Consider the following 25766-nt stretch of genomic DNA (forward strand, 5'->3'; position numbering starts at 1 on the left):
GATTGTTTGTGTTTAATTATCAACGTAAAACTGGCTTTAACGTGAAGATAATGTTGCACTTCTGCGGTATATCAGCACGTGTTCTCTTCAAAATGATATTGCACTTATATATATATATATATATATATATATATATATATATATATATATATATATATATATATATATATATATATATATATATATATATATATGCGCACAAACAACTAAACTAACCACCTTTATTTCTGCGGAACCTACCTCATCGCCACATCGTAACTTGCCCTCTATAATTGCCTTGATGAAATCAGTTTTCAGATTTCCATGTATATTGGTGAGTCCGGGGGTGTCACATAGTACATAGGCTGTATCAGCTGCGCTACCAAGGTCGCCAATGAGCATCTTATATTCTATGTACTATAAAAAAGAAGTATATAGTAAGTATTTGATATAGTGAATATATATATATATATATATATATATATATATATATATATATATATATATATATATACAAAGGGAGAGAGGCAGAAAGAGATATATACCTGGAGAGACTATGGATCTCTGTATCAATCTACCTCTTTGTCTCTTTCTCTCTCTCTCTGTCTCTCTCTCTCTGTCTCTCTCTCTCTCTCTCTCTCTCTCTCTCTCTCTCTCTCTATATATATATATATATATATATATATATATATATATATATAAGTAATGTAGGAGAGACCGAAATAGAGAATGATAAATAGATGGGTTAAGGCACAGCTGTTGTGGTGGAAGGAAATTATGTATTTGTCTTCGAGAAAACGAAAAAAGGGCAATAGTTACATGTTTCATGATTGACAGTGTTACTGGTGTCGTACGTTTAATGATTAGAATGGTTCAACTATATTATGTTAATGGCGTGTATGGAACGAAACAATGTACATGCTAAAATTTGCAAACCCGATCCATACCTGGCCTGTAACATGAAAACCTCCACCTCCACTACCTCCGACACTCGCAGTGTTAGAGTATTTGCCTTCCAGTGCTGATAAGATGTTATTTATTGTAGAAGATTTCCCGTCCCTTCCACATGCACATATCACAATTCTTTTATTTGTGCCTGCCATATATTTTGCCGACTCGGTCAGGATTTTAGCAATTTCTTGTCGCAAAGTCTGCTTAAAAGAATTGTTTTAAATCAATTATCGCAATTAAAAGGTTGGAACACACCTTCAAATATTTAGTGATTAAAATTTTAGTGCTGGTTTAGTATAACCAGCTTATAATTTCAAGCAACGTTGACATATAAAAGTTATCATTATCGTGAAAACTGAACAAGCATAAACTTGATGGAAAATTAAAACAATATTAATATACAAAGACAGGTATGCCACCAGTACCGCTGCCAAAACAAAAGAAACGAAACCAATTTAAAATATCTCTACTGATGCCGTTGTTACTGATATCGTAAGGACATTACTAATGGCAACACAGATTATCGTACTGTTCCTATAATAGCGATAATGGTGGATATGATAATGCGGTTTGTCATAATCATCACAATTAAAGTACGGCTACAATTACATTCAGGAAACAAATGAAGAAGAAGAACCGAGAAGACAAATAATAACTGGAATGAGAATACATTAACAGAATAACCGACATAACTATGTGGATTAAAATTCTTAAATAGTATTACACGAGTAGCATTTAACATTATTTGCTTAAATATAATGTGCAGAGCACTGGTTAGATCTATTGTTTTAATATGTACCTGTACAAATCAATAAGAAACATATATTTATAAAGCCTAAGGTGTCGGTGATTCCTATATGTAAAGACACATGTATTGCAGGACATTACCTGAGGTTTATATGTCTCAAACGGGCACGGTTGCCAAAGCTGTTTGAAGAAAAGTGAAGAAATCTGTCAAAGGTAAATCCATTTGTTGGGCTAATATGATGGTTTAAATTAATTCTAACACTAGGAGAATACATGCTACATTAAATGTCATTGCAACTGATCGTAAACAATGGAGCAGTTATAAACATCATGTATTCCTCAATTGTATTATTAAACGAGGGTGATGTCCATAGATACACCACTATATGGGTATGATTACATACAGACTAATATATATATATATATATATATATATATATATATATATATATATATATATATATATATATATATATATATATATATATATATATATATATATGTATATATATATATACATATATATATATATATATATATATATATATATATATATATATATATATATATATATATATATATATATATATATATATATATATACATATACATATATTCAGAAATAAAGTGTTCATATCATGTTATCATCTAGTCGTATATGTATATCGTAACATGACATAGATAGGTAATATCAAATTGACTAAACATTACAAGTAATTCTTCATTTACTTGATTTGTGTTATAATGCTAATTCGTTCTGACTGAAGGTGCGAGTCTTCTATACTTAATTTATGCATTATACACTTCCTGTGCAAATGTGTATTATAATATGTTAAAATAAAGAGTCATTTTAATAAAAAACGAGCACAAAATAAATCTTGTAAATATATTGTTGAATGCTCCAACGTATAGATAAAATCAATAGGGTACGTTTATATACTTGCAATGTGTCTACAATTAATTTTCTTTTCTATGATATGCCTAATATCGGTGTTGCATTCATGCAACATCACTCTCCCTTTCATAAGTCTTTCATTCATGTTTTTTTTATTTTTTTTTAATTAAAAGTAGAGAAGTTGTGATTAGTGAATTCAACAATTAGATAAGGAGCGGAACTAAACGCACCACAAAATGTTGCTAAACCAAAATTGAAGAAAACATCTCTACTCGATTGTGAAATAATAATACCTGGTATTTACTTAAATGTTACAAAAATAGCATACTGGATGTTTCACATTATTATTTTGTTCCTGCGTTAGTGTTCTACCAACCACCTACATCACTAACATCAACATACATTTTAACTGATTTAGTGAAATCTGGAACGCTTAATTTATCAAAAGCCTCCAAACGTTTGTCTCACCACTGAAACTTGCTTTGGGGGCTTAAGAAATTTGTTAGTGGTTCATTAATCATGAAACAAAATTAGGGCAAGATCTCCGATAATATCCAGTTATACCCCAAACTATCACCAGTTGCTTCTTACTAGGTGACGTAGTATTGCAGAGGTAATTTTGATCTCAATTTGTATACGTTTATCTTGACCGTGTACAGTATCAAGTACAAACATTATAACACAAGCACAACATAGCTCACTTTCTCCAAATGTACTGCCGAATTTGTAATTACTGAGTCGATCACAGAACTTTCGAATGGTTTCCAAATGAGATATTCTGTTGTCGCTATATATTTTCACAGCATTAATGTAAACATCACAATTTCTGTTCCAGAGTTTGAAATGTTCATACCGAACGTCATCAGCTCACATTCGTAAAGTCCATCTGGACTTAAAATGCCGTAATTTTCTTTCCGTGCGTGAAATTTGCCAAAATCATTTAAAAAAAACATCTTTGCTGTCATGTTTCCTAGATGTTAACCTCTCGAAACATTGGCGGATCGATCTGGTATTTCAGTCGTTTGTGATAGAAGCATCTATTGGATTTCACCCATTCGTATGTAATGCCAACTAACCAGTGGCGTGTAATAGCAGTTCATTGTACATTGGACGAAAATGGTGGTAGCAACCTACTTCAATACGATACTTTGTCATTATGAGTTTATTTTTGTTGTGGTCGCCGCTTGTTTTGATCATGGAGGAAAGGTGTTACAATTCGAACAACTTGATTACGACCTGATGCATCAAATGCAATTTGCTGTTTACCGTCAAGATTTACGAATATTTCTGAATTCCGAAAACTTGTTACAACAAAGTCATTACAATCTGATTTCATGTCATCATTTATATCCTAACTCTATGGGACAGACAATCGTATTCTGCAACGGTTTGAAGATTTGGTTTCAAAACCCCTTCACTTTCAGGATGATAGGATGAAAATGTAAGCTGTTAAATACCATAGTAATGCATGAATTTTTTAGTAATCCAGATATAGATTTGACCCTTGATCGGATAAGATAGATTCATAACAATTATACACAGCCATCCCCCAAAAGCCATGTAGTAACATTACTCTATTTCCAAAGACTGATTTTGTGATCTCCTAAACCTGATACAGTAACAATACTACATTGATATCCCCCAAACCCATGTAGTAACATTACCCTATTTCAAAAGATAGATTTCTGATCTCTGAAACCTGATGTAGTAACAATACTGCATAGCTATCCCACAAACTCATATAGCAACATTACCCTATGTCGAGGTACTTTTTTTGTGATCTACAAAACCTGATGTAGTAACAATACTACATTGTCTACCACCAAACCCATGTACCATTAGTAACATTGCTCTTTTTCAAGGTAAATGGTGATTTTATGATATTCAAAACCTGTTTTAGTTATAATACTACATTTATCCCTAAACCCATGTGGCAGTAATTCACTATGTCAAGACCACAGTGTAAAACTGAATCTGTAATCACCAAAACTTGATGTTGTAACAATACTATAGCTACTACCCGAACACATTTAGTAACATTACCCAATTTATAGGTGGCATTGTAAATTGCTTTTGTGACCACCAACACCTGATTTAGTAACAATACTTAGCTATTCCCCCAAATCCATGTGGTTACATTATGCTCTTTCCAGGTGACAATGGACATATCATTTGCGATCACCAAAATCTGCTTTAGTAACAATACTATACTGATATCTACCAAACACATGTAGTAATATTACTCTGTCTCTAGGTAACAGTGTAAAACTGCTTTTGTGATCACCAAATTCTGATATAGTAACACTACTAAGCTGCTTATTATCAACACATTATTATATTCCCAGGGAACAGTGATACACTCAGTCTATGATCTCCAATTCCTGCTGTAGTAAGAATGCTACACAATAGTAAACACCAAAATCATGTAGTAATATGTCCCTATTTCCATGTGAAAGTGTACCACTCCTTGTGTGACCTCCAAAATCCTGATATAGAAACAACACTACATTGGAAATCACATAACCCATGTGGTAATATTACCCTGTTTCAAAGGTGACAGTGTTTCACTGATTATGTGATATGCAAAATGGATATAGTGATAATACTACATTGTCATAAATCCATGTAGTAGCATGACCCTATGATTTTCCAGGCGAAGTGGAACACTGTGTCTCTCTCAAACATGTTGAATAATGTTGCTGCAAGGATGAAGTTTAATGACATGCATTCATGATTTTTGTTAATATAGTAACATGACGACATTGTTACCCCATAAACCCATCTTGTAGTGATAATTCATGCTGATGGTTTACTACTTTGTTAATATCAAACACTTGCAGTAATAGTACCCTATTACCAACGTAATATTTCAGTGCAAACAGTCTCTTTAGGACAGACTATATAATGCCCTCACCATATTATTGAAACTTCACCTCTAAGATTAGTTAATGACCTTCTCTCTGCTCTGGATAGCGAATGATTGCCGCGAGTCCTCATCCCTTTTGACTTGTCTGCAGCACAATAGACAATGATATATTGCTTCATCATGCCCAGCATGTATTTGGTATTCACAAAACAGCCTTATTATGGCTCCCGTCCTAATTATTGGATAGGACACAAGTTTTGTCCATAAATGAAAAACATTCCAGCCCAGTTGATCTATGGTTTGATATGCCACAAGGCTCTTTTTCTCGGTTGTTTTATTCATTCAATACACTTATCCGCTCTCAAATGTCATGAATCGAATTATGGTGTCGCACCACTTGTAAACTGATGACTGTCAAATATACAAATCTACCTGACCAAGTGAAGTCGAGGCTACTATCAAAAGCATAGAGAGGAGACGTCATAGAATAGGTTTATCCCATGCTTAACGTGCAATGTGCTTTCGATGGGAAAACCCGATATTCATCAAGTGCACAGACGATGTAGGGCTACATTGTCTGTATATAAATGTCTAACCGTAATATGAAATCATTACATTGCGGAACCTCTTGTCAATGAACAATCTACCTAAATACTTGCAAATCTTCAGCTGTAGAGCGGATCAGAGTCGACGGGGTACCAGTTGTAGAGCTGACCATATAAGTTGACCATATCAGCGGTAAAGCTGACCATAACAGCCGTAGAGCTGATTGAACATAGTGTTTGCTGGCTGAGTCGGTGATCGGGCGCTGCTGACTGATTGGTGGGCGCTGATTGCTTGCTTGACCAAGGAATCGAATGGTGGTCGGTGACTACCTGTAATGCCGACTGCTTGATTGACAAGTGGGACTGGTAGCCAACTATTCTTGTCAAAGAGTGTTTTGTGTAACTCATTATATGCAATATTTTAGCCGTGGGCTAATTTTGAGGTTTGTAATACCTACTGTTTTGGATCTGTAAATACATTTTGTATGATATATGTCACATCGTTTCATCATTTTACTATCTGAGTAATAACTATTTGAGTGAATACAATTTACTATATGAGTAAATTACATCATGTTTACTATTTGAGTAAAGCAGATCTTTCTCATCTTCGTGTGAAATTGCTGTGAATCATTCACCTATGTCCTTGTACTGTGTAAGGTCATGTACTTGTATTCACATTTATGTTACATTATTAGATTCGTGCGGCTTGTGTTAATTTATCCAATATTTTGATCTTATACACGCAGATATTAATCATAATTATTTTTTCGTTTGAATCATTCATCAATAAACATCGTATTTGTATCACCATCTAAAGTGTTCTGTTATAAATCCGAAATCCATCTTTGTTTTGATGACATAAAATAAGACATTACAGATATTTGCAGCATCAGTCAGACAAGATGCAAATGTATGTTTTCCATGTGATGATGTTTGAATCAATTTAGTTAATAATTTATCTTAATGTGATAGATTTTCTGTTTTTTTTATAACCTTTCATATAATGTAAATTCCCAAAATGCAATTAAAATCAAACATGTTAACATAAATTAGTGAATTACTTTATTTTAAATGAGGATGAATATTTTATATTAGATTTTCCAAGTCATATTCATTGAGCCTTTTTATACATAAATCTAAACAGCATATTTCATTAGCGATATATCTTATATATGTAACATGTATTGACTATAAGTTGGCTGCAAAGTTTGCTTACAATCAATAATTCCCCTTAGATAAAAATAAATATGCTTTAATGGCATGTTAAATATGAATTTGCTGTATTTAGATAGAAGTAACATAATGATAGGCCAAGGTAGACCCCACACCACTCATTTGTCTTGCAGTAGTCTAAAATAAATAATAGCATATTCTGGGTAAAAAGCTTGAACCATATTCTCCATTTGATCATCATGACTGCCACAAACTTGTAAGTGTGGTCTTTAGAAGCCCAGTCTTGGTAGAATATTCATTGTACATGCAAATTGAAACAATCTTACCACATTTTGTTCACATTGGAAGTATTTAAGGAGAGTTAAGTTGACAAAATATCTTACATATACTATTAATATTGGATATTGGTAGAGAGACTACATGGGCACAAAGTTTTCAGAAATTGTTCTGAAGTAAATTCCTGGGGCATTGGTTGATTAGTGTTAGAAATGTTTAATTTTCCATCAGGTTATCACATAAAGCAGAAACCCATGTTTCCAACTCTTATAATCCCGTTGACTATACGTGCTATGATTCAGTCTCGACGAAAATTATTATCTTAAGAATATTTGTGTATTGACTATAAATGTATAAGTTGTTCATTTGTAAATTTGTATATGACATAATCCACCTATGTGTTACTGACATGTCTTTTAAGGGACCATTGTGCTCTAAAGTGTATGTTTTCTCAGAAGTCACATATTTGATATTATCTGCACAGTTAGTATGCAACTGGTTTTTTCAAATTAGTAGTAGCCAATTAATTTATATGCTCTGTTTCATTGCAGGAAGGAGAGGGATCATGAGTTAGATCTTGTCAAATATTAGAACAAAAAATATTGTCTTTGCATTTTTTCAGAACAAACCACCTTTTCCGTGTGTGATGCAACAGCAGAAAAATGCAAAACAATGACTTCATATACAACAGCAGCAAAATGGAAATAAAACTTGATACAAATGACAAACATATATACATATAGGTAATATCTTACGTATATTTTCAGGACATGTTACAATAGGTACAATTATTATGAAAAAGGTTAACAAAGAGAAAGTGGAAACTGAATAAGGACTTATTTAAAATGTGGGCAACAATATTGTGACTTGTCCCATAAATATCCATTAACATGTGACACAAGTCTCTGCCAAAAGTGAATATTAACCATATGACACAAAGATCTGTGTGATTTACTTTCTTTTGAACAGTTTTGAGTCTTGCTAGATATCACTGATTTGAAACAAATTTACAAACTCTTTTCAAACTTTAATGAAAATTATAAATAAAATCAGGATATTAATCTATATAGGAATATTTTATAGTTTGTCAAGACAGTATTTTGACACTGGCTGTAGTTGGGGGTCCGGAGTGGCCAAGTGGTCTAAAGTGTTTACCGTCACATATCATTGCCATCTCACCTGTCTGCGTCGGTTCGAGGTTCGGGTTCGGCCAGTGCGTGTATGTGAGAAAGTTTGCCAGGAGCGTCTCGTGGGTGGGTGGTTCTTTCTGGAGTTTCCCCGGGTTCGTCCTCCACATGTATAATGGCCGCCCTGTGTGGCCTATCCTCTGCTGAAAAATGGTGTTAAACCCTATAACAGCAAAGACAACAATGTGCTGTAGTTTGCTTCTTTTAAAACATTGAATCTCACAATTGGAACCATTACTGTCAACAACAACATACATTATTCAGTTTAGATTGTCGTACTGCGTGGGCAACTTTCTGTGCATTGGCCATGCAAAGTAGGCGTATCAAGGTCTTGAAGATGATACACTTGATGTACTAATGACGTCTTTTTTGCATCCAGATGTGACTTTTAAAAAAGTCAATAACCAGTCAGATTTAGCATGAGTAAACTGTTCGTACCAACAAAAATTAAATATATCAAGCATGTGACATGTTTAAAAATATTCTCATACAAGCTATTTGTTCTTTCCTATGTAGCAACAATGTACTGATACGATTTTTCATATTTTATTTTTGTGATTACAAAGTCAATGGACAACTTCTATGGACACATGACAAAGGTAATAGGCAGTAAGGAATTGTAGAAGTTTGCATTGTTACATATAGTGATAGTAGATGGTTAAAGAGCTGTTTATAAAATTGTAAATTCAAGTATAGATACATTGCATTCAAATATAATATTACTACAATGAGTTCGATTTACAGTCTTATATACACATCTAGCCTATGAAGCAATCTTGCTGACTTGAGTCTGGAGATCTACATTTTAGCAATATTATTGTGAGCCAGGTAAAGTCTGACAAATCTGTATCTGCTATGTAGTAATATAACAGGATCACAACTAATTCATTTCATCGGCCTTATGAACCCAGGTTATTAAAAACAAATATAGACATGCATACATAGATGTTTGGTACATTCCATTTGAGACAAATACAGGCTACATGAGAATAAGAACTTATTCTCAATTCACCGCTTTTCAAGATAACAAATATCAGATGCACCTCCAAGTCACTAAGCGCGCACACACACAAACACATACATGCACACACACGCAATATATATATATATATATATATATATATATATATATATATATATATATATATATATATATATATATATATATATATATATATATATATATATATATATATATATATATATATATGAAGCTTACAGTCCACCCCCACACACGCACTCTGCACATGGCATGGTATTCTATATATAATTATATAGCAACCAAAGACTTAGAAGTCAGTGGCACATGGAGGTCATACCATAGTATAAGGGCGTCCATATATTCATCAGAAGAATTGAACCAAATGGTCAAAATTGTTTACAGGGTCAGAAGTGGTGATGGGGTCAAATGTGAATGGTAATGGAAACGTTTAAAAGTTTTAGTTGTCGACAACCTAGACATAGACAAACAAACAGTCAATGAAGTACGCAAAACATAGACAAGCACAATGGCAATGACTGCGTAGTATCTATCTTTTCTAGAGATCTGAGTGATCTTTTAAAGGGCCTTTTGGTTTATACTTCTTCCTTATCCTTTCCACCATTTCTTTCACCAATTAATCCATTTTGTCTTCTTGGAGACAGTATGGACTTTAATATCCTCAGTGGGAAATCTAGATGGACCCAATCCAGTCGGTATTGAGGCGATGAGTTTCTTTTAATGCTTCTCTTTTTATTTCACTTCCTCCTTCAAATCTGTCTACTCTGCTTCGTCTGCTATCACTTATTTGACGAATACGTAGAAGTGTGTACAATTGAGCTTCTATTTGTATTCGGAGCTGCCGTAAACCTACCATCAAATTCACTGCTTTATATAACTGTATCAAATTACAGCGCTCTTGAATCCATGTTGTTCACTCGTAGACGACACATGGTACGATGCATTATCATCAAACATCAATTAAAGTCGCGTATGATGGCCATTCAGTATTGTGCGACTATTTAATGCCAGTACAGCAGGCTTCTCAGTTTCTGTACAAGTGGAAAGCAAGGACATTCTGCCACTTGACACTTTAATATATGGACATCATAGTTCTTAATAAATCGTAGGTTGGGGTAAAGGAGGTCACCAACAGACTAGACCATGGCTATGCACAACATCGTTCTTTTGGGATCAATTTATATGTTGAGTGGGAAACGGGATCAAGCACGCAACGATTTACTGTATGTCTCTTGATTGGCATGTATGGACGTAGTAATGGAGTCCAAGAGCGTCAGCGGAAACTTACTGAAACGTCATACATGAATTATCGATCAAATTCTCTATTTTATATATGTATTTATTCAAGGTTATACTGACTCGATGCATGACACGCTTGTTTATATCACGTATGTTCCAAAATGACTTGTCAATCCCATATGCCTTATGGTATCTAAACAAATAATGTCTAGGCCGAGAGTGTGTGTTACATGAACTGTAACAAATCATGAGGAGTTAGTGAACCGCACGCGAATTATAGCGATAGAAAAAGCATATATGCGTTCCATGTGATGGCGGAGGCACATGATGTTCGTTAGATACTTGATGATCCGTTCACGTACATTTCATTGAACAACAGACACATCTTCATGTTGTCGTATATATCTTCAGGAATATGCGCGTAGACTTGTGCGTTTATGACGTACCTATGCAAATTTACGTTGAGGAGTTTTGTCGGTTAACTATATCCTCGCCCTGCACGGCAAGATCCTTAAAGGACGCGTCTAGATCGTCGGCTCCTGGTGAGTCAGCAATGTCCTTCATAGACTCGACTAAAACGCAATTATCTAGTCTCGCGAATTATATCGTAAAGCGACTGATCATCCGAGGATAGCATAAACATACATAATGTATCACAAGCGAACCAGTGCATGATACGATTCAACAACCGAGTCTACCCTAACTTGTACAATCAAATATAAATCACTCACACTGCCTTTGTCGCTTTACGTTCAGGAAATTCTATCACGTTGAGTGGACTGTGTACTCTAATTGCTTTGTCATGGTCCACTGATTGATGATGCTTTCGAGTATAAAAAATGACCAACATGGGTACATATTGAGTGCGATGCCATATATCAGCAAGAACCAAATGTCAAACCACTCCGGTGGTATAGTGATTAGAGCGTCCGCGCCGGATGTGGAAGGTCGCGAGTTTGAACCCCGGCCGCGTCATATCAAATGATTACAAAAAATTGTACTACCAGATCCATCGCTTGGCGCTCAACATTAGGAGGTTAGTGTTAGGCCTGGTCGGTCTGGTGTCAGGATAGTGTGACTGGTACATATCTGCGGGATGATGCCTCCGTGCTATACAACATTATAAAGTGGCAACATGCAGACATCGCAGTGATATGACTGAATTAGTTTTAAAGCTATGTTATAAATACATACAGTTACGTCACTTCTTAAATAAACGTTGGATCTCTCTATGTAGGGGTTACATATGAGCTAGAATCTGAATGAAACACTGATTTTTAGTATGATGATTTCCAATCTATGCTAGGCTGACCCCATCATTGGAGTGTATTCTGGGCTGATCTCGGCTTATCTATGCCACGCTGGTCCCATCATGAAGAACGTAATCTGATTTTTAATTGCATGCAGCCTAGTCACCTCAGCTGACCCCAACTAGGCAATACAATAATATGTCCACATGCATATGCTTATGGTTGTATTTTCCACTTCAGAAAACCAGCGCAAGATTGCTTGCACATGCTTCACACCTGACCTTTATCGTGACTTCTGAATATATTGACAATTTAACTGGAGCATAGTACACACAAAATATAAAACACGTGTTTGCATCATCACTTGAAATTATTTTCCCAGTAATCAAATTAAACATCATTTGCAACATACTTACATTATAAACTGAACAGTGGTTTAAGTCCCATATACATGCCTCGCACTGACCGACCTATCTACATGAATAATATCTATATTCCAATTCTGAATTGAAAAAGCTGATGTTGTAATTGATTTTGTTAATAAAATGTATATTCTCATTATTTGGCCTGAAGTTTAAATCAATTCTTGCTCAAAGTTGGATCGAAGACTAAGTTGTTATTAATTGTCTGTCTTGATTAATCTTATTAATAAAAGTGAACTTCAGCTGGTGATCTGTTGATATCTGTAGCATTGCACAAGCTATACTCTGTACACAATGCATACACTATGTAATGCAATTACTGATTAAAGGTAATGTTCCTTGAAAGCTGAAATGTTTTTAAGTGTCACTGAAAGTTACACTAATGGTTCAGTGTAAATCTAACTTTGTGTGCTCTATGTTATGGTAAGGAATTTTTCAGTGTTGTTTTGCAGCTTGAAAGTTATATATGATATGTGTGAAGTTAAGGCAGCATGAGCTGTTGAATTTGGTATAGATCGAGTTGCAACAACAAAACATATCGTAGGTGCACAACGAAAGTATTGTCGGGGCTATATTGATTGTAACAGTGTATCAGGTGGTGTTATCAAATTAATGTCGATGCAAGTGAATTCACGAACTACATTGTACTACATCAGTACATTTCAGGTTTTGGAGATCGCAAAATCAGCGCCTGGATATAGATTAATGTTACTACATAGTTTTGGGAAATAACAATGGAATATTGCTACTTTAGTCAAATTCCCTTAAAAAGGACATACAAGCAATTCCTGTATTATTATAACAGCAATTGACTGCAAAATGTGTTTGACTATTTGTGGTATCGTCCTTAATATTACTAACGTGTCATGGGTGACTCTGCAACGTAGCTTCGATTACCTATTATGTGATAGATATTACTGACATACATTTTAAATAACTATTTTAGCAGCAGAGAGACTGGGCCCACCAACTTTTTCGTCCAACAGGACCATCTATTGAAAACTCTTCTGATAGAAGGTCTTATTTCGCAAAATAAACCCTTCTAGCCAGAAACTATGATGACTAAATCCTCTTTTCTGGCTAACGGGGTTATTTCGACAGCGATAACTCGCTATAAAAAATAGTTTCTTCGCGGGGTGACGTCGACGGCGACGTTGGTGGCGTAGTCTCTCTGCTGCTAATCATTTTAGGATTTCTGTTGTGAATTAAAAATTTAAGTTAACAATAATGGCCAACATCGGAGAAGCACATTCCGCTAGACTAGCTCGAGAACGACTTGAAGCAATCAAAAAATTTATTCCTGTGCGAGATAGTGTCAGAGAAAAATTACAGCAACGACAGCAAGCACAGGAGGGTTTCGCAACGACCACAGGGGAATTATTTAAACCTATCACTGCAGTCACTGGAAAGGTTTTAACTGTTATCAAAGGACGAACTGAAGAAGAGGCTGCAATTGAGGGTGGAAAACCAGAGCAGGGTTTGCTTCAAGCAATAAAACAACTTAGTGAACAACAAGTAGCAGCCGCAGCTGATCCAGGTGCAGTAGGTCCACTTGTAACTGTCAAGGAAACATTTATTAAAAAATTTACCGAAGATGGTATCGACGAAATAAGAAATATTCCATTGAGTAACGTAGAGGAACTTCGGCAGTTTTCTGTTTGGATCGTCGAAAATTTTCGTCGCAGACATGAATTTCTAAAACCAGAAGCTGCCAAGGGCATGTCTCAAGCTGAGTGGAGTGATTATGTGTATAAAATAAATCGAGATCTCCCCCGAATACCTCCAAATGATGATACCTATAATTTTATAAAAACAGGAATAATTGGGTATAATAAAGAACTGAGAGATCAAGCAAAAAAATAAAGGAAGAAAAAAAAAGTCGCGAAAATGCAAGCGAAGGAAATGAAAAAGAAAGTTACCGCAGAGAGAGAGATCAATCACCGCCACCCGAACCACCTAAACGAAAGGGAAGACCTAAAAAAGAGAAACCAGCGCCGTCTTACTCTGATCTTTCGGAGGGGGATGTTCTTGAAGAATTGGGGATGCTTGAACCTAAAACTGGATCGGGTTTTATTCCCTGCCCTGATAATATCATCAATGATGTATCGCGGTTAGAAGTTCTCATCGGAGGAAAACGTGCCGGAAATAACTCACCAGAAATAATTAATGAAGCGGCTGATATCTGTCAACGACTATTTCAGCGTGGTATCATGGATATCGGCATCTACCGTGAACTTGTTAATGAACTCGCAGATGGTTATTACAGCGACTAGTTAGAGAAAACAACAATTAAATAAAATGATCATACACGATACTCGACCTAGTCCAGTCAGAGTAGTGAATTCACGATTACCGGTCTACAGAGCAACCTACGGAGATGGTCTCGGTGATGTTGTTACGGGTTTGTTTTCAAGGATAGCCCCTAAGGCGTTACCGATTGCGAAACAATTGGCGATGAAAGCGGTTGATGTTGTCAAGGATAAAGCCCTTGGAGCTGTTGGTAATCTTGCCGGAAAGGCATTTACGTCAGTCAAGGGTAGACTGTCACGGTTAGCACGTAGACCTAGCACGGTTAAACCACCACCAGTAAAATTGCCGAGTACTGAACTTATGCCCGCGGATGTTAGTAAAGTAATAAATCAATCCGCAAATCAAAAACTTGCGGCGCTAGTAAACCAAATACCCGAACAAATAAATACGAGCCTGATATCAGGAAGTGGTCTTCGTTTTAGACGACGATAATTTTATATAATGTTCAAACGTGTATCTGATCCAGCGTTCGACATGGATGCACCAACGCTTAAAGATGAATCTGTGCGTGATTATCAGTATTATTCTTATGAAGCAAGATCACCCAATCAGCGGGGACGAATTGAATTACAAGTACATGATACAAGTAGATATTTCTTACCCGCTGAAGCATTCCTTGAAGTCACGGGTGAAGTTGTAACAGATGTTGTCGCTAATACACCATATGGAGCTAATTTCCAGGTTGGTTTTGTTAACAATGGCATTATGGCACTATTCAGAAGTGCTTCATACAACATCGATGGGAAAGAAATTGAAACGATTCAGGATAACGTTGACGTTGCTACAACAATCGTCGGATTAGCACGATACTCAGATGATTACACTAGATCGGCTGGTCCGACTATGATGTTCGCTAAGGATAATACTGATCATCCGAATGGAAGACCTGTTATTAGATATTCAATGTTAGCTGACTCTTTTGCAGCAACTGTCAGTAAATTACCGGATACTCCAGACAAACCAGCAGCTGTCACAGCTGTCTCGGCGCCAAATACCGAGTACAATCTTGGTTTTGCTACACGTAAATCGATGTTATCAGGTAATCGTAGAAAATTTTCATGTGCAATTCCGCTGTCTCACATCTTTTGGATTTTGCAGAGGTGTCAGAAAGGTTATTTTTGGAGCCAAGCATACAGTTGTACTTGTTAGAAAAGGTGACGACAACGACGCTATCTGGCGAGAAGGTGATGATCCTGCTGTTAATCCTGGTAAAGTAATATTATTCAAGCTTGTGTTGTGGATGCCAGTAATGTCCCCATCGTTAGCTGAAGAGCAACGGTTACTCTCTTTCATGGACACAGGTGGTAAATCATTGATATCATGGTTGACAACATCTACAGATTCCATTCAGGGCGCCGGTGCTGGGCAATTCACGTGGCACATAGCATCACAGCAGGGTTTGTCAGCACCACGACATATTTTCGTAGCACTTCAGGCTAACGCAAGAGTAAGTAGTCAAATACATTCGAATATGATATTTGACAAACTTGCTGTCTCTGAAGTTTCGCTGCGAATAAACGGACATCAAGAACCATCCGAGGATATAGTGATAGATTTTGAAAATAATCAAGTTGCACGTGCATATCATCGTCTGATGACATTTATGGGACGTGATCAAAATATTGATACCGGTTTGCAGATATCACAGTTGGATTTCACAACGCTGTATCCGATTTATTACTTTTCGCTGGAACATCTTGATCTAACCAAACAATCGGTCGTTGATATACACTTCAAGGCTAACGTTGGTGAGTTTCCCGCTGCAGTTGCTGGTCCACCTGCAGTTGTTGGTGGTTTTAGAGCGATCGCTGTCATACTCTCCGATAAAGCAATGCTACTTGAAGGTGTTGGTGGACGAATGAGAGTCATCGATGCTCCAGTGGAAAATATGTAACATTGCTAGCAGCAACGTGTAAACAATTAGATCAATCTCGTATTAAATAAAATGTCATATAGTTACGTTAATGTGTCACTGACTCCTGGTCAGGTGAAGAAATTACAATCGAAAAACGCGAGCACATGTGGGACATCAATAACGTTAAAGCACGATCAGCTAGCGGGTGGTCCAAACAAGCTGTCGCTGACTAAAACTCAGCTAAAACATTTCAATAGCGCGAATCAATCAACGACTGGAGTTCGACTTGATCTCTCTCCGGCCGCGGTCAAAGATATGGTTAAAACCGGCGGTATATTTCCTCTTCTCGCCGCGATACCAGCACTGATAGCTGCTGCTGCTCCCGCAGTCGCAAAGGCAGCCGCGTTAGGAGCAGTAGGAACCGCAGCTGGAATGGCACTAAAGAAAGCCACCGGGAAAGGATACAAAAAAGGGATCCGGTCTAAGACTACCGGGAACTCCGGCGTCATGGTACCCAAAAAGGTTTTGAAAACACTTCCAGCATTGAAGCTTCCAGCGAGTAATTTTGATTTACTTAATGCTGCTAAACAATTACGCATAAAATCCTTCAAAGGTGTATTTATGCGAGATGAATTACCAGCAACACCGAATAATCCAGAAACAGGAATTATTAATTTTGACAACAAGGAAGGCCCTGGGACTCATTGGGTTGCTTACGCGATCGATCCGCGTTGAATTATCTATTTCGATTCGTACGGGCTAGCACCGCCAGTTGAATTTTTCAGGTACGTCCAAGGATTTCCAATTCCAGTTTGGCAGTCAACGTTACCAACACAAACACTAACCGATCCTCCGATATGTGGTCAAGAGGTTTTGAATGTTCTCGCCGCGATAACAAAACATCCAGCGATTCCTCCTCATAAAGTCGTGCATGAATACACGTTGAAAAATCATCAATGATTTCCAAATTTAAACAACCCCATAACAGATAATGGTTGATATTTACTGAAGATCAAGCAGAACCAAGGAAGAAAAAAAAGATATCGATTTATCGAAGTATGCGACCAAAGATGAAATTGCTGATCTTTTAAATCTGACCGGGATAGACCCAGATGAGGTTGTTATTTTTCAGGACAGGCACGGCAAACTAAGAACCAGTAACATTAAGTGTAATGACATAATTCGCAGGGTCTTTGGAGCTACCGCGGACAACATTGTTGTATTCACTGACAGCGGCAGAATCAGAGATTCGTCGATATCAATTGCGATGCTGCGAGATGAGCGTGTAGCGAAGACCGGTGATACAATGACAGGTGAACTCAGCATGAACGGCAACAAAATAACCGTTCTAAAAAATCCGGAAGGTCCCGAAGATGCCGCAAACAAACAATACGTAGACACCATTGACAGTAAACTAGCCACGTTGCGGGCAGAGTATGATGTTCACGTGGGCGCGTTTGCAAGATTTCGCAGAAATTATCAAAAAACCGACGAGACCGTGGATAAGTTCTTTGGAGCTCCTTTGGTCGTCGATATGAAGCTTTCTGAAATCAAGACCAACATTGACACGATCAAACAAACACAGCAGGATATCGTATCGGGAATTCCTGAGATCGTTAACAAAACCAGTTTGATTAAAGTCCCCGTTACAGTTACTCCCGGGCATATCACCAACATCGTATTCACGGTATCATCGGGATTCGCAACATGGTCCCGACAAAATAACACTATCAAATACACAGCAACAGCCACTGGCGTGTACAGGTTGTCTGTGTTTTCAGCCGCTAAATTTGAAATCTTCACAACATATCCTTGGAGACATTCCACCGATAAGTATTCCGGGGTTGTAACTATAATACTAAACAGCGGAACCGAAGAAATATTTATACTTGAAGCCGCAGACAAGAAATTAACCGCAACATCCTACTGGTGGTGTTTGGAATTCGTCGCAGAAACGCCTCAGTTGGTTACCGCGTAATTGAATAATGAAATCAGCATCAACGACAACACTAATGACAGAGTCATTAAGCGCTCATCAATACCGGTATGATCAGGTACGCGAATGGCAATCAACGTTGAAAAACACCATTGACAGATGCGCAACAAAAATAAAAAAATACAAACGGCGTGTGACCGCGCTGGACATAACAGTGTATTCGGTATCCGCGGTAGTTGCATCCACGGGTGTGCTATTGTCTGCGCTGACACCAGTAACTGCTGCAATCGCTATCACAATCACAATTTCTGCCTCAACGACGATTGCTGGAGTCGCCAACATCATCGCGAAAAAAATATCTTCGTGCGCGATAACAAAATTACACGAGTATACCCGGGTAGCCAACGCGGCCAACAGCGCCTACTCGAAATTGTCCTCGTTGATATCATCCAGCGTAGACGACAACAACATATCAGATTCCGAATTCACGCTGATGTCCAGCATTTACAACGATTACGAGCGTGCAGCGAATACTGAAACCGCAAACGGTTTTCATTTGAAAACCAACAATAACAATAATGACGGAGATACTTCAGCATCGAGAGCTGCTCGACATAGTCGCGAATACAGCTCCGGTAAAAACATCTGTGATATCAGTGTCCTCGACGCAACCTGAATTCGATATTAATTTTCCAACTGCAATTACAGTAAGTGAAATAGCGCTGGCACAATTACGAGTATATCACAGTTGGCCCAATATCAGGTCGACATCATTTCACGGACAGTTGCCGAATAACTCATTTGTTTTTTCGTATCAGAATAACGCTGATGGAACCCCAGATTGGAACGTCATTGCGTTACCCACTGGGAGTTATCAGATAGAAGAAATCAACAAAGAAATACAGCGTCAAATAAAACGTATCACCGGAAAAGAAGCAAAAATATCAATCACTGCACACGAGCCAACGCTGTCCACGATCATCGAAATCTCAACACCGGGTTACGCCGTTGATATCTATAACAGTTCAATCAGAACAGTATTAGGATGGCCTAAAAATCCACCACCGGTACCACCGATACCACCCCCTGCACCCGAAAAATCCGATTATATCACTGACGCGAAGTCATATCACGGAATTACACCCGGTTATAGGCCGCGTCTGGATGATATAAAAGGTGCAACGGTGGATAGGTGGATCCCGCCTCTTAGTGACGGAGGCGATATTGTGTTGACTTTTACTCGTGCAACATGTTCAACGGGAGTGGGAGGATTAGGATTTCGTGTTTATCTGAGCGAAATTACTGAATTTTTTAAAACTATTAATGTTGAGCACCGCGCGCAACTAGCGCATCTACGGCAACGCTTCCAAGAACATCTTTCTGATGTAACAGGTTCACGTGGAGAAATTATTAAGCAAATCGAAATATTAAATCAGATTGCTGCAGATATGGAATATATTAACCAACGAATGATTCAGGTAGTAACCGACAGTAGCTCCATCATTAAACAACAATTTTTGGATAAGTACTCGCTGACCGAAGCTGAACTGCCGAATTTTAAATTACCAGGATATGGTTCCCCGGTCATCTTGCGAAAATTCGTCACTGATATCGTCGATGAATACTTCGATGACATACTTGCACAACACAAACGAATACTACCAGAACCCGTTATCTTAACACACAATAATTCCACAGCGAGCGATGGCCGGCATATTTCTCCGGGCATCGTAGCAATCACTGATGTCGTCGCGGTCAATCTTGTATGTGATGTCATCGATGGCAGTTACAACATAGACACGACAACATCGAATCAAGCCCAGCAAGGGTTTATACTGTATTCATTTACTCCTAGAGAGCCACCTGGATTTTTGATTGTGCAAGAGCCAATCAATCCGGTATCGTTGCGGTGTCATAACCCTACGCTGACAAGGATAAATTTTAAAGTCACTGACCAGCAACATAGACTGTTGGACCTGCGTGGGGAGACTGTTAGTATTAATCTGCTGGTAAAATCTTAAGATTTTCATCGTGAAACGATTTCCGTCCTAAGGACTTTCATCGTGAAACGATTTCCATCTTAAGACTTTCAATTAATAATATCATATCATAATAATGTCCAAAAAATCTTCGAATTACCAGAAGTATGATGATGACGAGGATGTCTCTGACAGTGATTTTGTTGTCAGTGATGAAGATGAAGATGTCTCTGACAGTGATTTTATTGACAGTGACAACGATGACGATGATAGCACTGTCAGCGACATCATCATCAATGACAGCACTGTCACAATAAATTATATTAAATGAACGCGAATAACATAGCAAATGTATCAACACGTGAAATGTTCCATCGTTGACAAGCGCGCGCTTGAAGAATTCATCAAAAAATATTTACCGGAAATCATTCCCCGGGCGTTGTTAAAATAATCATCGATAAGTACGGCAATGATGACTTTTTACTGACAAATTTTCAGCTGAAGCAACTCCGCGAAAACAATATCACGATGATTACTTGTGATGCAGACCAAATCCTCAATGTTGCTCACTCGTGCATTTCACGGGATCATCTCGATAAGATACTTCAGTGAAAATTCTTTAAAAATATTTTACTTTATATATATTTTTTTACCACTGACCATTTTCCCGATTTCATAACGGTATTTGCTAGTAAAAATCAACGAAATCGTCCATTTCACTGGTTTCATAGGGTATTTGCTAGTAAAAATTAACAAAACAGACCAGCGTCGTGGATTTGATGGGGTATTTGCTAGTAAAAATCAGAGAAATCGTCCAAAGTCACGGATTTGATAGGGGTAATTGCTAGTAAAAACCAGCGAAATTGTCCATTTTCCTCGATTTGATAGGACATTTGCTAGTAAAAATCAGTGACATCAGACAGTTGCAAAAATAATACTATAATAATTATTTTTTAAGCGGGATTTTATTTTTTGTTATAGTATTTTTCTGCAACAGACCAAAGTCACGGATCTGATGGGGTATTTGCTAGTAAAAATTAACAAAACAGACCAAAGTCACGGATTCATAACGGTAATTGCTAGTAAAAACAAGAGAAACAGTCCAAAGTCACAGATTCATAACGGTATTTGCTAGTAAAAATCAAAGAAATTGTCCATTTTCCTCGATTTGATAGAGGTTTTGCTATGAAAACCAACGAAATCGGACAGTTGCATAATTTACACAGTAAAAAAAAAATATTACTTTTTTTTACTTTCGATTTCACTTCTAGGTACCCTATTTCACTTCCTTGATTTTATCAAGGCATCTAACGAAGTCAAGGTGAAGTATTTTTACTTCCCGTTGACTTCGTGAATGACTTCGTGATCCGTGACAAATCTATCATTGCTTTCTAAATTCTCTGGATTTTCAGCAGACATAACAATGCTTTAATTTCCGGACCCGATTGTTAATTATTTTTTTAGTTTCATACTCGGCTGCCAGTGCCAGCCTGATCTTTTCGACTGCAAGAGACAGTGGAACAAATTCATTTATTTGTGTCTCCGCTACGCTGGCCAGCGATTTATACAAATTATTTTGGATCATCTTTATGAATCGATATTGAGCAGGAAGAATATAACGCCCTGCGCGTTTAGCTTCGTATAATGATTCAAAATCTGACAGAATAGTTTCAACATTTAGTAATATATTAAATCCTTGTTTTTTTAATTTTTTAATAGCATCAATCACATTATTGATATTTTCTTGATTCATATTTATATATATTTTTAAATCTTTAAATATTTATAAATATTTAAAGAAATAAAAAAACATCACATCTCCTTTGAGTCTCTAGGGTGTCTTATGACATCCTACCAAACTCGGGGGGGGGGGGGCGGAAACACTACCCCCGATGAGCTCCTAAAGTGCCAAATAACAGTCTAGAAAGCACAGAGGGTGTGTTTGCGAAACGACGAGACATTCCCCATTTGTGAACCTCCTAGCTTACCATTTGATATGCTAGCAAGGCTCATATGGGGATAACACATAACACATAACTTAATTCTAGGGACGGCACAAACATACAGTAGAAGCTATTTACAGCAGCAGTTGTATTTACAGCAGTAGAAGCTATTTACAGCAGTTGTATTTTACAATTGTATATATAACTTATCTTAGGACGGTAAAAACATATAACTTAATTCTAACTTATCCTAAGACGGCACAAACACATAACTTATCCTAGGACGGTACAAACACAATGCGGGGTTATATTCTACATCCAACTAGTTGCACACGTACCCGGAAATCAACCCTGTTTCCGGGTAAAAGGTTACCCCGAAACGGGGCGATAACGGAGTACGTGTGCAACTTCGTTGGGTTTCGAAACCCCAATATAGTATTAGGACGATATTGTATATAAACCGACTGATACTTGAAAGTCCAGAAATAGCTCTGCGTGATTTGTTTAAAACGTATTTTCTTAAATATGATCATGTGGAAACCACAGATGAGCCATAAACCCGAACAAGTGTAATAAAATAGCGATATTGTCTGTGAAAAAAAAGATAAATACAAGTTTACCTGATGAAATCCGGAAGATAAAATCATTCTTGCGCTGTCACCTTGATAGCGTCAAGGGGAAAAACAAGGGGAGTTATTTACTTCCTTGTGCAGAAAATCGTCTGCTCGCACCTGTAAAGTGTTATAGCGCGCTGTTGACAAAGTCACCTTGACAGCGTCAACGGGGAAATAATTGTATCATTGACTTGAAAAATCCTTCGGATTTTTACACAGTCGCTGCAGAGTTATCTACGTAATAAAATATAATCCAACTATCAAACTTACTTGAAAAAGTTGATTTATATATTTTTTCTGCAACACGTTGAACCGAACACGGTTTAATACCAAAATACTTCGCAGCTAAGCTCATTGAGCGAAATATATTTTCTTTATTAGTATTTTTGTTGAGAGATCTGACAGCTCTGGGGATTTTTGCAAATTTGCCAGTGCCACCTCGTGCAGAATTCTCGCTCTGAGTAATGGCTTGCAAATTCTGAAGAGAGTTATTAAGTTTATTATTATCTTTGTGATCAATTACAAGACCTTTTTTGATCTCTCCGCGGAAACACTCGAACACAAACTTGTGATTAAGATAACGTTTTCCGCCAGCAGTAAATCTTAGATAACCAGTATTATTAACAACACCAACTGGTTTTTTCCGCCTACAGTGTCTCACTGTTCCCTCGCGAGATGCTTCATAATTTTTAATGGTTGGATGTGAGACAAATTCTTGGCTCATTTATATAATAATATATTTGTCTAATTTATAATTTGTCTGAAAACCTAGTTATATAATCACTTTCGGATTTTAGCGCGTCTCCGTTATTTTTTTTATTGTAATATCGCTTGAGTTCCCGGTATCGTTTCCCCCAGCACCCCGCACATAATTGTGTTTTACCCCTGACACCAATGCCACATCGCAGGCAACGAATAGGTCCTGTGCTTCCTCGTTTGATGCTCTGTATATGTTCACCGCAGAATTCCTTCCTACAGGGCTTACCACAGACTGTTACAGATCCAACTTTTAACCATCTGCAGTTGTTCATTGTATATATAATATTTTCTTATTTAAATATTTGTCTTAAATATAACAATGGAGGAGTTTTCCAGGTTAACCGCAGTTGGCGCCGGGAGATTCGATCTTGACAGGCTAAACCCGGATCCACGACGACGGCATCTAACTGATCTGTTTAATATTATCAACGAGGGTAAAAAAGAATTCCGCGACGACGGCGCCTCTCATGTATGGTCGACATTTAAAATTATCCGCGACGAGGACATCATCGATGCTACAATGACTGATGCCCGAGCAAAAACAATTATTGATTATATTGATTTTCATCAACGTGAAAAGAAATATTTTTTTTAGAATAAAATGTATTGTCAACATTGAAGACGATACGTGGATTATCCGTGACAAACTCGACCCTGTTCTTGCTAACGGAAAGACCGCTCTGTTAAGCAGCAATTGTAAACCAGGAATGCTGACCGGGATTGATATACCATATTACGCTCGAGCGTATCCTGTAACCGCAGTCATTTATGGAATATATCCTGTAAAAGAACCAAAAATTGATAAACTCGCTCCGATGCGATTTGGAAACGCAAGCGTTTCTACGCTGAATTGTGTAGCCGAGCGAGTAATGGAACATTTTAAAAACACAAAACGAGGAAACGGTTTAACCGACCTGCGACGTAAAAAAATAACATCATGGGGTGAATCGGTTAAGAATACCGGGGCAACAATAAATGATGTTGCTGCGCTATCAAGTAAATTAAAATACTCAATAACAGTAAAAACACTAACCGGGGAAATATACAGTTCGAAGCATTATAAAAAGTCAGGAACACCGATTGAAATTATTGATCATAATTCGCACGCGTGGACTGATGCGGTTACAATATTTCCACGAGACCGTGTTGTCAAGTTTTATCGTGGAAACATATACGAGGTTATTTACGCGCTGAGTAAAACCGACCCTGTGTCGGTGTGGTTGTTTAGGAGCTCTGAAGATGGCGACTATGATCAATTTGTGAGACCCAACGGAGAATTATACAGAACAGAATCGTTGCACCAACAAATGAAAAAACTCGCAAAAAGTATATGAGAAATGCCAGCGATGAGCAGTTATTGGTTAATTGTTTTACAGTTCCAAGTGTTGCCGCTCACGCCGCCAGAGAAAGAAATTCGTGGAGACCAACCCGAAGTCAGTTTCTTTCGGATATACAGTTAAGTTGTGTCGAGTATGATCATGGCGGGTTGTGGAATACCCGATATGACTATCGGGATATGATTTCCGTGGATATGATTGCCTGCTACCCAGGAAGCTTTCTCGGGAACGGCGAGTGCCGCGAATACTTTGCGCGGTTTGGACACCCCACGAACTCGATGACACGAGTCGCCGCAAACGGCAGTTTACCCGACGCTGACCTGACAGGATTTGCTCGTGTGACTTCGTTTGAATTTGCTGCGGGACTTCATCCGTGCTGTTATGTTTGGTTTGGCAGACACTTCGTCGAAAAGCGCTGGGTACCAATAGTGTTATTGCGATACATGCTTGACAGCGGCATACTGGTATCGTTGACTATCAGCGAGGCAATCATATGTTAT

The 25766-nt window shown here is 37.5% G+C and overlaps 1 protein-coding gene across 3 annotated transcripts in view; it reads right to left on the bottom strand.

Annotated features, from left to right (window-relative positions):
- Positions 1 to 25766, bottom strand: part of LOC149792128 (interferon-induced protein 44-like) — a 51113-nt gene that overhangs the window by 15565 nt on the left and 9782 nt on the right. For 2 of the 3 annotated variants that reach the window (XR_016423485.1, XM_089970650.1), the window contains exons 3-5: positions 1819 to 1857; positions 927 to 1133; positions 241 to 396 (exon numbers count right to left, since the gene is read on the bottom strand). Coding sequence is in view for 2 of the 3 variants with exons in the window: in XM_089970650.1 (XP_089826776.1) it covers positions 241 to 396; positions 927 to 1133; positions 1819 to 1857 (402 nt within the window). In the remaining variant the exon portion in view is untranslated. The remainder of the gene's footprint in view (positions 1 to 240; positions 397 to 926; positions 1134 to 1818; positions 1858 to 25766) is intronic. The other variant, XM_089970651.1, reaches the window with a different exon arrangement.

Source organism: Sinohyriopsis cumingii, chromosome 9 (assembly GCF_028554795.1).
Source record: "Sinohyriopsis cumingii isolate HCF-2022 chromosome 9, ASM2855479v2, whole genome shotgun sequence".
Taxonomy (NCBI): domain Eukaryota; kingdom Metazoa; phylum Mollusca; class Bivalvia; order Unionida; family Unionidae; genus Sinohyriopsis; species Sinohyriopsis cumingii.